The 14,224-nt window shown below is 32.3% G+C and overlaps 1 protein-coding gene across 2 annotated transcripts in view; it reads right to left on the reverse strand.

The window, feature by feature from the left end:
• Positions 1 to 3,491: 3,491 nt before the first annotated feature.
• The window catches only part of Abca5 (ATP binding cassette subfamily A member 5), a 59,826-nt gene continuing 49,093 nt past the window's right edge, over positions 3,492 to 14,224 (reverse strand). For both annotated transcript variants that reach the window (XM_051179705.1, XM_051179708.1), the window contains exons 28-39: positions 13,991 to 14,082; positions 10,539 to 10,665; positions 10,189 to 10,306; positions 10,003 to 10,094; positions 9,049 to 9,224; positions 8,442 to 8,517; positions 8,231 to 8,325; positions 7,274 to 7,393; positions 6,066 to 6,215; positions 5,653 to 5,732; positions 4,586 to 4,641; positions 3,492 to 3,770 (exon numbers count right to left, since the gene is read on the reverse strand). In XM_051179705.1, coding sequence (XP_051035662.1) covers positions 3,663 to 3,770; positions 4,586 to 4,641; positions 5,653 to 5,732; positions 6,066 to 6,215; positions 7,274 to 7,393; positions 8,231 to 8,325; positions 8,442 to 8,517; positions 9,049 to 9,224; positions 10,003 to 10,094; positions 10,189 to 10,306; positions 10,539 to 10,665; positions 13,991 to 14,082 — 1,290 coding nt within the window. In that variant the 3' untranslated portion in view covers positions 3,492 to 3,662. The remainder of the gene's footprint in view (positions 3,771 to 4,585; positions 4,642 to 5,652; positions 5,733 to 6,065; positions 6,216 to 7,273; positions 7,394 to 8,230; positions 8,326 to 8,441; positions 8,518 to 9,048; positions 9,225 to 10,002; positions 10,095 to 10,188; positions 10,307 to 10,538; positions 10,666 to 13,990; positions 14,083 to 14,224) is intronic.

A 14,224-nucleotide genomic window follows, 5' to 3' on the forward strand; every position in this document is an offset into this window, starting at 1 on the left:
ACATGCAGTCTAGTTTAAGATGTTTTGAGTTCTTTAGAACCTGACTTCCTAACATTAAAAAAAAGCCCTTGATATGTCAAGTGGGTACCTGGGGAGAATTTATTCATTAAATTCAAAATACTACCTAAGTAAAAGAATCAAATTTATTTTAAAAATTTAAGAACATAGATAAATATGTATCTGATATAAATAAATGGCTATTTGCTAGTTTATGAAATTCATTTAACATAAAAAATAAACATAACCTACATTTAACTTTAAAATATGAACATGAATAAATCACAATTCTTGCCAACATTTCCTTATCCCTTACTCAATACAAGTCCTTAAGAGATAGGACTATTTTAGTTACAGAGTGTTGCTTCAATTTTTAATTTAAGTCACTCATCTAATTATGAACACTAAATAGCAAAGAATCCACTTCAGCATACAAAATAAAGTTTATCCTAGATTTTTAGCTCTTAAAGTTTATTATTAGTATAAGCACATTCATTTTTTAAAGGGCAGCATTGAGAATTGCATACATACAACACATTATGAATAGAAAATAAGTAAATTTTTACCTTATAAGAATAGCTGATACAAAAATAATTCACCTGAGAATAAACTTTCATTTTATGTAATATGATATTCCAAGGAAAAAGATGAGAAATCAGTGTTAACAATATTAAAATACAATAAGAAAAAGCTTTTACTTTTTTAAAGATTAATGGCTGCTAATATGCTACATGAAAATATATGATGGCATTTTAACAAATGCAAAAAGTGTAATCAGAATGAGAGATTGAGTGACCAACAAAGAAACATGAAAACAACACTTACCCTAGTAAAATTAACTGTGCTCCTATAGTACTAGCAGCCAGACAATTTCATATCATTACTTAAGTATCCATCCTTCTTTTAATAGAATGTAAGACCTTACAGAGCTAAAAACAGTTCATCATTCTACCCAAAAAATCCATTCTGAAAACACAGTCACTGAACGGTGTGTGGAATTAAATTACTGGAAAAAAAAGTTTTAATGGTGAAAACCTAAACTGACTAAAAACAATTTTTTGCCAATAAAAATAATTTTTGAAAAAAATCACTGATTTTTTTTAAACCAAAATTAAAGTGGGGGAAGAATCCACACAAAGTAAAACACAGAACACCAAGAATGTTTTTCATTGCTACCAACTGACTGGTTCCTCTCAGCACTGTCTTCAACATTCAGTCACTCAGCAGAGCTCTGCCTTTATTCTAGTTTTAACATTTGATGAAAAATATAAGGCAGGAAGGTGATGCTGCTGTTTGTATTCATCTTTTGCCTAACAAATATAGGTATTTACTTGTATTGATATGGAACAGAGTTCTGATAGAAATAATTTAAGATATTTTGAAATAAATATATGTGCAAAACAAACTACACTATAATATGATAAATGTCTATTTGTCTTTCTGTCTTCTTTTGTCTCAGTTCACTTACCCTTGTTTTAAGAACTGTTTAAATCTTGTATTTCTTGAGTCAGTTACTACTTTTAAGGGGGAGGGTAGATAGAAGCTTCCAACAGAAAAACTTAGTTCATGACAAAATACACTTATGAATGTGTGAAAACTAAAAGCTACATTCAAAGGTCTTATCTAAAATGTTTACAAAACTTTGTATTATATACAGAAAAAATAACTATATGAACAAAATAGACAAGAAAATGATTAGACAACATAATCTCAACTTTTACGCCCTAAGGAAAATAAATTTTATGTTAACCATTCAAAAATGCTAATAGACAGTGAACAAATCTACATGAAAACGCAGGTGATAAATGATATATGTTCACCATCTCTATGAAACAACTCTTTCTTAGAATGGTCAAATGCTTCCAAAACCAAACAAAACCCACCTCTTCCAGTAACTGCTCTAGTAAGCTAAAAATACAATTTTGTTTGTTTGTCTTAAGGATATATGTTCTATGTTACAGAGTTACAAAAATCACATCCCAAAAGAAAGGCCCAAAGTACTTAAATACTAAAAGATAGCTCTTCAAGTTTATGGCACCATTTAGCAGTGACTTGCTTAGAAAATACAATGTGCTATTTATAATTTATCAGCAGAGATAAAGATTTCCCCCTAAATATGCTTTGACTATATTTGTCATGCAGTAATCATTACATAAATATAAGAATCTAAGGAACCCCAAATTATAATTTGGTATCAGAAGGCAAGCTGCTGCCAAAGAAATCTTATAAGAATTTAGCGGAGGAGGGGGATCCTTAAAATTCAAGCAGACTTGTAGAACGGCTCATTTAGATTAGAGTACCTGTGAGATATGAGCCTAAACAAATATCTTAGAGAAGATGGACAGAAATTGTCCAAGAAATGAAGTGTCAGTCGTATACCTTGTATTGAGAAAGGAACACTTAAATTAGCTACTAGTGCCTAAAACCACAGGTGTTTCATTAACCAACAAGTCTTCCCAACATTAAATAATTAACAGCATCACTGAAAATTTTACTTTTTAAAGTAAGTTGGTAGCAAGCCCTTCTGGTTTTGCTTGTGTTCTTTATGTCTTTGTAATGAGTCACATCACAATATACTTTTTTTTTTTTTTTGCAAAACTAACACTTATAAACAGATTGAAATATAATATCAACTATCATCATTTATATTAGTATACCTGCCCATAAGTTATATAATATTTTAAGTATATTATCATATATTTTAACTGTCGTGTGTGAAACTCTGATTTTTATATCCTACCATGTTCCAAAGTGATTGCAAGGTGACCTTTTAAAGAAATACATACATGTTGATCTACTTAAAACTCAAGAGAGAATCAGGTAATGAAATTTAGCAATAGAAATAGTTATCCAATAAGTTTCATATCTAAGAATAAAATTAAGTGTGCCATTTGTGAGGAAGACAACAAAGGTATTTGTTTTTAATCTTCATCGAGAGTTTGAGAGAAGATATAAACGAATTCTACCTCTACAGACATCTGACATTATAGTTTCAGAGAGCCAGACTATTACATACTAAGACACTAGTCATAATCTTTTTGTGAATTATGGTCACCAAAACACACATGAATTTTAATGTAGGCAAAGCAAATGTAACTTGAAACATCTAAGTACCCATACTGAAAATCACTTACTAAAGTTTCACTTTACTTACTATAATTATTAACTGCCACCTAGTGGATGTACTCCTCAAACTCTGAACTTTTACAGATGCCAACTTCCTCTAACTAAGAGTTTCTTTTACAAATGATAAAGGAAAAGCCAAATTTCCTCATTGCCTAATTTCTCTTTTCTATGCATTAGGAACATACTGGTATTTTGAATTAGCACTGGAATATTATATAATTATATAAGATAGTATAAACTTATATTATTCAGAATTATTATTTCATAATTTCATTAAGCCATAAGGCTGAGAAATATTGTTTTTTGTGAAAAGTGGAAAAGATGGCATATAGACTATATTCAATATACTTCAGATATAAACATGCATGTTGACAATTACACACAAATTTATTTAAAGGAAAGCCAAACACACAACCATAGCATATAAATTAAGTGTAGGAAAACTTCTAAGTGCTTCCAAGTAATAAACTTTTAAAATCAGTTAAAATAAAAAAGGACAAATAAATTCAGTGTTAATAAGCAGAGTGAGCAACAAACATTTAAAATACTACTCTGTCTTCCTGTGTTCTCTCCCACCAAAGTGAGCTGTTTAAAGTCCCACAACTATTATCTTCTTCTTCTTGTTCTTTGGTAAGTTCTACAAAAACCTAGATAAAAGGAAAAGAAAAAAATTAACTATTCTATAAGTCAAAGGACTTTTAATTGTCAGACATGATACAATGCCATAACTAACTATATTAATAAGTATCAAAAGAGATTTATTGATATTGATACTATTCAAACAAATTAAATTATGTCAATTAGATACAAAGACAAACACATACTTAGAGTGTTAATAAATTTTCTGATTAATATATCAAATAGTACTTCCATAAAAAAAACTTAAAATTGCTTAAAGAATTTCAGTATTCTAATATGGAATACTACCATGAGTCAAATATAAAGATGAATAAAAAGCTATTCAAAATTAAGAAGATAAAATTCACTTGAATTAATTATTCAATAGTGTGTATGTATATATATGTATGTATATATATATATATACACACATATAGATCAAATCATCACACTGTACTCAATAAATGTAAATAACATGAGTTTTCATTTAAGGTGCTTTAAAAATAAAACTGAACAAAAAGCAAAGAGGAAGCTAAAGTTGTAATTACAGCTGTAATTATAACTGGGGATGATGAAATGGCTCAGCAACACATGTTGCCAAGCCTAAGACCTAAGTTCAATCACTAAGCCCCATTTGGTTGAGAACTGACTACTACAAGTTGTCTTCTGGCTCTCAGAAAAATGCTGTGGCACCCATAGCCACACATGAAATAAACAAGTATATTGTTTTAATTATATTGTGTAAATGTCTATAATATCACAGTCTCTACAATATAAATCTAAGTGATTGCTAACAGACACACCTAACTGTACAGTAATCTTTTCTAATTTAACTTTACAGTACCTGTTCCAGTGTTGCTTGAGAAAAGCTATATTCTTCAATGGCAAAAGTGTGTTTTGCTATTAAAACATAAAAACAGCATTTTACTTAGTGATATTTTTAAAGAATAAAATGGCAATAAATGATAAGGTATGTAATCTGTTTTCTGAAAACTCTGTTAACTAGTCATTCAAAACTGAAGCTGCCCAAATGTTCTTTCCCTCAGTCTCTCCCACGCCCACTGCTGATCCTCAGACGTAAGCAATCAGGGTTAAATGTTACTTGACCTAATTCACATTTTCTAAATTATCTCCTCTTTCCCTTCTATATCTATGTCTTTCCTCATTATTCTTTTGTGTTCTTAAGGTGTCAGATTTCTAGCCTCCATTCTCCAAACTCTACTATAGCCATTCTAGTTCTTTTTTTTTAAATTTATTTTATATAACAAAGTTCAATTAAATGAAAACAAACATTTATACACAATATTTGGGAATTTGGGCGTTGTTCTTTCCAAACTACTTCCTGCTGGTAAGGGGCGCTGTCATGGGGATTCGAATTGGATTCTGAACATTGATTATCATAAACTTTCCTATATTCACTTCAAATCCCTTTGTAACCCAATCTAATACCAAATTCTGTTAGTATATTTATTCCTTTAATCATAAAAGACATTACTAGGAAAGTAAAACTTTCAGAATTAATACTTAATCTTCAGCTACTATGGAGATATTTAAGATAAAAGTAACTTTTGTCCTAAACAGAATCCCCACCAAAAATGATAATGTATATGTTTCAAGTTTCTATGTTTTTGAGAATTATATACTGAATTTGCATTATTCCACCCCCTCTCTCGCCCTCAAGTCCTCCTGTGTCTCCCACACTCCCTCTCAAATTCCTGACCAACTGTTTTTTAATTATTGTTACATATATGTATTTATACATACATTCATATTTACTTATCTTAGAATAAAAGAATGATTATATCATTTGCTATAATTGCAACAATAATTGGGCTCCCAGTTCTAAACTTTTTGAATAAAGTCCTTTCATTATTAGAAAACTATTTTACAATATTCTCAAATGCTACTTACCGTCTTCCAACTTAGCAAAGGATTGTGACAGGGACTGAACATCTTCTCTAGGAATTTTATAAGCCAAAATAGAAGAAAAGCTGAAAAACAAAAATAAAATCAGGGAAAATGCAAAGCTTAACTACTGTGTATGTATGCTCAAAAGCTGAAACTTAAATTTTTCTAAGTTCAAATCCAAATATTAATAATATACTTTAATATAATTTCCCTAAAACTTTGTGCAGTATAATAGAGCAATACCATGTAATTGTAACCCTAAAATATATAAACCTCTGTTCTGACAACACAGTCCAGTACTGATGACAATACAGCACATCAACAAGATACTCAAAGACAGCAGAAATATAACTAAAAATATAACCTTTAATGATGTCTATTCTAGAAAATATTAAATATATTTTAAAAGTTGTTACCTCTCTTGGCGGCTTGCATTTGGGAAAATATATAGGATTTCTCTTTGAAGGCGGTCTATTTCCAGGTTTTCTATCCAGTCCTTCAATTTAATTTCCAAAAAGTAGCCTTTGCCAAACTTACTCTTTAGATGCTGTACTGTGCCAATACATCTGAAGTAATTTTTAAAAAGAAAGGACTAAAATGGCTTGACAATTTCAAAGAATGATTTCTTGCCTAAATCTCTACCACATTTTTTAGATAAAATGATTCTGGGAATTATTTACATGTATAGGAAAGTTGTAACCATCATGCAGTATGCTCATATACTCTGTCTAGTGCCATTTTACCTATTATTTTCTTCTTCTATTTCTAGGACAAATTTTTCAAAATCAAGCTATCTACATTATACAGATTTAGCTGAGGTTAGACATGGGTTTATTTGATTATGCTAGTTTTCCATTATTATCTTTTTTGTTCCAGGATTGTTTCATTTTGTATTTAGTTGTTATTCCTCTTTAGTTTCCAGAGCTAATGACTCATTCCTTCTTTTTCATGACTTGTATAGTTTGTAAAAAATACTGATCAGATGATTTGTTTGAAATGTCCTTCAATTTTGTGTTTGCTATTTTCCTCATGTTACACTAGGGTTATGACTTTTGGACAGAAAACCACAATCTGAAGCATGCTCTGTAGCATATTCTGTAGCTCTGAAGCACACTCTGTAGCATATTCATATCTACACACACTGCTTAGTTAAGATATCAAAAGTTTTCCAACTATGAACTTATGATTTTCCCTTTTCCTTACTCAATTTTCTAGGAGAAAATGATTGCATCCAGCATAAACCTGGGACAGGAAAGAGTAAACTTCCTTTGAGGTAAAATATAGACATATTATTTGAAATCATTGTGTAATGAAAATTTGCCTCTTTGCCCACATTTATTTCTTCAATCATTTATTTATATAAATATGAATTCAAATATTTATTTTACACTTGGCATTATAATTCAAAACTATCTGTAGGCATGAGAACATACTAATACAGGTAGTTGAACATATTTTGTTTAAAAAAATTATGTATTTCCAAGAAATTACATAGAAAACAGACTAAAGAAAATACATTTTGACATTTCAAATTAATTTACAGTTTTCTCAGTTTTTAAAAGATCACAATCAAAATATACTCTCAATTCTCTTTCTCTGAAAGGTATGCTGCTTAAACATCTACCTTAACTGCCCGGACACCATAATTGCCACTCTGTCACAGACAGCCTCTGCTTCTTCCATGTAATGAGTCGTCAGAAGAGCAGCCCGCTTTTTGTTTTTAAATGCAGTTCGAATAGCTCGCCTAAAAAAAAGTAAATAAATAAATGATAATAATAATAATAAGAGGAATAATATACTTGTTTGGTAATAGAAATAAGTATTTTCAAAATCCAACTATTTGACTAAAACTTACCCAATATCAATTGTGATAAGCTATTATATCAAACTATGTATTCTAATTGACTTTTATTTAGTTTTTGAAACTTGACAAACACAAAGCAATAATTATTTCTAAAGTCTACATGGGGTTAAAGTGTAATAACCAGGCTAGTATACAGCTCAGAGGTTGCTTATAATATACAGCTCACTTGCTTATAACGTACAGCATCTCGGTCTCAATCCCCAACAATAACAAGAAAGAGAGAGAAAGTACAAAAGCATGAAGGAATGAATCAATGTATGATAAAATGTGGGTTTTTTTGTTATTAAAAAAGCTACATACTCATAAAATAATATACAACCAAATCAAACCTTATACTTTGTAAACTTGAAATTAAGGACTAAAAATTATTTAATCAACTAGTTCTTTAAACTACTACAATGAATTATAACATAAATTCAAAATGATATTATGAAAAATGTAATTTACCATTAAACAACTAGGGAAAAATCAAATCAATTCAGAAGTAGAATTAGTTATTTTAATAATCACTTTTGTATTTATTTCTGTTCTGTAGTATATAAACTATCATGAACATTTCAACAAAGATATGTTAAAAATTTTTAAAGGTTAAATATTTAATTATGATTCTATAAAATCAAGATGTATACATTACTAATGGGAAGCTACTAGTCATGACTCTGTCTCTGTAGCCATGACATAATGCACTGTGTCAAGTGTCTTTAGTGTCATACTCACCACATGTGCTGTTTGGCTCTGGGGTCCATACCTGTGGATGGTTCATCCAGTAGAGTAACCTGTGGGTTCCCCAGCATACTGAGAGCAAAACACAGCTAGATGGAAGGAAGAAGGAAGCTGGACTAAGACTTCACTCTGCAGATGTCTGTCTAGAGAGCAGAAAGCACTGAACTAATAAATTAGATGCCATTTGTTGTCTAGTAAAAAGTACCTTTCGCTTGATCCCTGCAGGTAGTTTCTTTATAGTTTTCTGAAGATGTTCTTTCAAATCAAGGGCATTTGTTATTCTGCAAAATGGTCAATACAAAATTAATGTACCTGGATCTGAATTAATAAAAATTTAAATTATGCATAATCACTAATACTGTTCTCTCTAAAAGAGTCACTTAGGTAATATTTAGTATAATTAGGTAAGAAAAAAATCTTCAGTTTATATCATTTTAAACAGATTAATTGTCTTGATAAATGATTCACTTAATCTTCATATCATTTATGGGTACCTACTTCCTATAACTAGAAATAGGAAAATTGAGCCAGGCAAAGCTGGCACCTGTCTTTAATTCCAGCACTTAACAACAGAGGCAGGCAGATCTCTGAGTCCAAAGACAGCTGGGGCTACAAAGTCAGACTGTCTGAAAATATAATAACGAATCAGACAAAAGCAGAAAGAAAGAGTTGCCTTTTTTTCACAGGTCTCATAATTTTGTATCATAGGTATCAAAATTATAATCTACAAAAGTGCTTATTTTAAAATTTGAAAAAAAATACACATTTCCTGCCCCCATGAAACAAAAACAATCTAAGGACAACCAACTTACCGGCTTATTACTTCTTTCATGTCACTTGCGCTCATCCCTTTCACAGCTCCATAAATTTCAAAATGCTCTTGCAGAGTAATGTCTGGCCACAGGGGGTTTGTCTGAGGGCAGTAACCCATACACTTGATGGATTCATCGTCCTCATTTGAATGTGAAATATAATCACCTAGAAATATCTACAGAAATGCAAACCACGCTTTAGTATCTTTGCTTAATTTGTACTGTGAACAAGACAGTGAGTAGATTCCCTTAAACTCCTTCTCACAGCCACAGTACTATCTATCCAGGGATTTATTACTTTTTAAAGGTGCCACAACTCACACAGCTAAGTCAGAGTTTAGAGATACAGCCAGAGAACGTGGAAAGTCTACAATGGTGCATGGGAAATCAAGCCACAATTTCAAGTACTACCATCATGGGGCTACGCTGAAAGGTTGTATTTAATTAAATCAATGAGAAAGCAAAATAAGTCCTTTGTGTTTCTTGGATGTAGGGTATAATTGACATTAAGGAACAGCTCAAGCAAAATTCAAAGAAAAGATTATTCCTTGTCACTATTAGGAGAAGAGTGAGTCTATCGAGTGCAAAGAGAACAAGGGGAAAAGAGAACAGTGTAGACATTGGGAGTTCAAATGATTACAACCGAAGACGGATCGACAGGGTCAAGACTAACCTACTAACTCCAGAGATTAATATACTTGTTTTGTAAGTGGGTAGATAAATCAATTTTGAATATAAATAATTATTAAATACAAAACTATATATATTTGCATGTGAAAATTTCATTGTTTGTATTACTTTCACAGATGACCAATATCTTAATCTTACAAGTCTATGCTAAAAATACTAAAACACATGAAGTATGACCATCAAGTTCCTAATTTGTCAATAGTAAAGTTATCTTAATTAAAAATGTGGTATATTAGACATAACCTACACTCTTACACATCATACCTGGCCTGAGGTTGGTTCAACATCCCCAACTAGAATATTAATAATTGTGCTTTTACCAGCACCATTTGGACCCAACAGTCCCAAGATCTCTCCTATAGGAATTGAGAGAAAAAAATATATATTAAAGTCAAACTAAAAGTGGAAATTAGACTTCTGAAAACTTACTTAAGAAAAATAAATACCAACCTTTTCTCACACAGAACGAGATGTATTTGGTTGCTACTTTCTTTGTTTTTCTTGAATGAAGAAAATCTTTCTTGTCATCATATTCTTTATGCAAATTGCATACCATAATTGCTGGCTTCTAATAAGCAAAATAGGTTTTAAGAGTAATAAATTAGATGACTATCATTTCATGTCATATATATATATATACATATATATATATATATATCAAGAACTATATTCACTTACAAGAGGGCAGTGTACAATGTTTCACATTAATATGCAATGAAAAGTATTTCTTATTAATTCCTATGCCTTTAGAAACTTAACATTTCAGACCTAATACAACTTAGCAATAATAAGCAAGTTACCTCCTCACAACACTGGCAGCTCATCAGTTCTTTAACCTTCAGTCTTTCAGCTTTGACATCTTCATCCTCATCCTCATTGACTGGTGGTTCTGGAAACTTCTTATTTTTGGACTTTTGTGAGAGGGTCCTAGGTACATACAAATAGTAAATGGGCACATACTTAAAATATTAAGAAATGTAGGTACTACATAGGGAAAAAGGTTTTAAAAGGACATCAGCATGAGACTTAATGTTACATCTGAAAAGTAAAATTACAAATGGTATTTTTCACTGCTTGTTAGTGCTTAAATGATATTAGCCAAATCCATTCATTTATTCAATACTATAATATATAACGAATGTGTTGAAAGTCTTATTTCACATGAAAAACAAACAAACAGGCTGAAGAGATGTCTCAGCAGTTAAGAACATGAACTGTTTTTCCAGGGACATGAGTTTGCTTTCCATCACCCACAACAGGAGGCCCCAAATGCCCTATAACTAAAACTCTGAAGGATCTGATGCCCTCTTTGGTCTTGGCTTTCACTCACAAACATACACACATATACATAAATTTTAAAAGCATAATCTTTAATTTTAAAAAATTCCCAGAAGCCAAACCTAAGATTCAAGATTAAGAGGTAGATGGATCTTTGTGAGTCCAAGTCCAACCAGATCTACACAAGATTGATCCAGTCCTAAAGAGAAACAGCTCAAACAAAGATGATCTCAGCACCAGGGATCACACGTCTTTAATCCCAGCATTAGGGAGGTATATAAGACAGGAGCAAGGTCTCAGTACCAGGTATTAATTCTCTAGAGGATAGGAAAACATTGAAGTCTCAGGATTCTCCATCCACACTGAGGAGAGGCAGCTATCTGAGGTCTGGTGGTGTCGGGATTGCTTTTCAGCCTGAGGCAGTATGAGCTAGTGCCTGGCTGCTTTGTTTTTCTGATCTTCAGTTTGAAGTTTGAACCCCAATATCTGTCTCTGGGTCTTTTATTTATTCATGCTACAGGTGTCCCTAATTAAGACTCCTACCATCTGCCTTGACTACAAGATAGACTGGGACAAAGAAATTATGGGAATGGCCAACCAATGACTGGTCCAGCTTGAGACCCATATGACATGAGGAAGCCCACTCCTGACAATGCCTGGAGGACCAGGACCCAGAGATTGGACAGCCTAGAGAGCTAGGATGGAACCAAATATGACTGGAGAAATAAAAAATAGTCAATGCAATGATTCCTAATGATACTCTGCTATACTCAGATTATTGCCTAGCCCAATTGTCATCAGAGGCTTCACTCAGCAACTGATGGAAACAGGCAAAGAGACCCACAGCCAAATGTTAGGCAGACCTCAGGGAATCCTGTGGAAGAGGGGTTTGAAGGATTATAGAAGCCTGAGGAGTCAAGTATATTACAGGAAAACACACAGAGTCAACTGACCTGGGCTCCTGAGAACTCATGGAGACAGAACCGTGAACCACAGAACTTCATGGGGCTGACCTGGGCTCTGCACATGTGTTGCAGTTGTGTGTCTTGGTCTTATGAGACTCCTGGCAGAGCTGTCTCTGACTCTGCTGCCTGCTCTTTGGGACCCTTTCCTCCTACTGGGTTCCTCATTTAGCCTTAATAGGAGAGGAGGTACCCACTCTTACTGCAACTTGATATCCCATGGCTGACTAATATGCAGGGAAGGACTGTACTTTTCTGAAGGGAAGGAAGAGAGAAAGTACATGGAAGGGAGGGAGGAAGTTGGGGGAAGAGACTGTGAGGGGAGGAGGAAGAGAGGGAAAACTGTGAACAGGCTGGGAAAATGAATTAATTTATTAATACAAAAAATTTGAAGTAATAAAATAAAAAATTATTTAAAAATTAAAAGAATGCTAGTGGCAGGCTCTGGCATAAGTAGGTGATAATGGATAAAGAATTCCTGACTGGTTTGGAGAATCAGAATACAAAAGCGCTGATGTAGTAGAAAGACTATCACTGTGGATATAGTAATCTTCTCCATAAATATCAGTAGAAATAAGAAGGGAGGACTAAGGAGAGTCAGACCTAAGCTGCTCAGTGAAGAGGGGGAATCCATTGCTTACTAAGCATCACATCTCATCTAAGCTGCCCAGTATTTGTATAAGTTAATCTGAGATCATAACTATGAGTATCACACACTATTACCTAAAGTCTCCAGCATTTATATGCATTAATATTCTTCAAGTACACACAAATGTGAGAGCCATAAAGCTAGTAAGCACCACACATTTAACAGTCTAGTGCTTATTTACATTAGTACTCTGCAAATACACAAATGTGACAGGTACTAAAGGGAAACTGCATACTAGCTATTACCAATAACCATGTTTCCTAAATAATTTTATTTTAAAATTAAATAACCTAGTGAAGATACTGAAGTTTAGAGAAAATATTTAAAGTTCACATAACCATATGCAAAATATATAAAGAATTTTTACAACTTAATAATATAAATACAATGGAACCAATTTTTAAAATGTAAATATACATTTTAATAGAAATAATCCTTTCAGAAGACATTAAAATGAACAATGAGCATACAATGTTACTTGGTAAAATGAAATTTTAAAAGTTAATGAATCACTGCTACAGGAAATGAGGAACTTTCCAAAATCATTCTCACTGTAAAACTATATGTGCTAGATAATTTGCTATTTAAATTCTAACTATTTGGCCAGTGAGATGGCTCAGCAGGGGGGAAAAAGGTCTGCTGCCAAAGCTCATGACCTAAATTTCAATCCCTGGGACCGGCAGGGTAGAAGGAGACAATAGTGTTTGCTAGCTGTTCTCTAAGAGCCACATGCACTCTGTGGTTTATCCATGGTCACAAACAAACATGTATGTACACATAAAATAAATACAAATGTAATAAGAAATGAATAATTCAATTCCTAACAATCTAATTTTTTTCAACAGTAAAAGGCAGGTAACTATACAACTTAAATACATTTAAAATACTTAACAGAACCAGTCTTTAGCGACTTAAATTTTCAAAACATATTTTTTTCTTGTCTTAAAAAAATATTTCATATGCATTATAGAAATATCCAGAATGATCATGTAGTAAATGTGCAAAGGACACTACATATTAATGTTTATTTTGAAAAGGAAAGAAAGAAGGAGGGAAAGAAGGCGAGAGGGAGGGAGGGAAGGAGGAAGAGAGGGAGGGAGGGAGGCATAAGAACAAACCAAGAAATGACTACATGCTATCTACAACTCCAGTAATATTTAATGTTCCGAACAGGCAACCTTTATGACTATAGATTAGTAGTTGCATAAGATTAAAGGCATGGGAAGGAATATAGGAAAGGCAATTACTTGGAGTGCTGGAATTGTTTTAAAATAACATTGGTGTTTAAAATTATGGTGATAGTTGTACAATTCTATAAATTTACCAAAACTTTAAAACTTAGGTTAAAAAAAAATTAACTAACCTGAAAAAGGGATCCTTTCTTATTGATCTCCCTCCATGTTTTTTCTCATAGTGTTGTAAGAGGAAAATCCACAGTATACACTGCAGGTAGGGCTAAGAGAAGAATATGTAACAGCTTATGACTGAATCATCATTTCTTTGCTTTTCCAACAGAACCAAGACTACATAACCAGTGGGGTGAGAATTCAATTGTCTTATGTTTGTTGTAATAAAGATATTTAAAAACAACTTGTCT

Source organism: Phodopus roborovskii, unplaced genomic scaffold (assembly GCF_943737965.1).
Source record: "Phodopus roborovskii unplaced genomic scaffold, PHOROB, whole genome shotgun sequence".
In the NCBI taxonomy this organism is placed as follows: Eukaryota; Metazoa; Chordata; class Mammalia; order Rodentia; family Cricetidae; genus Phodopus; species Phodopus roborovskii.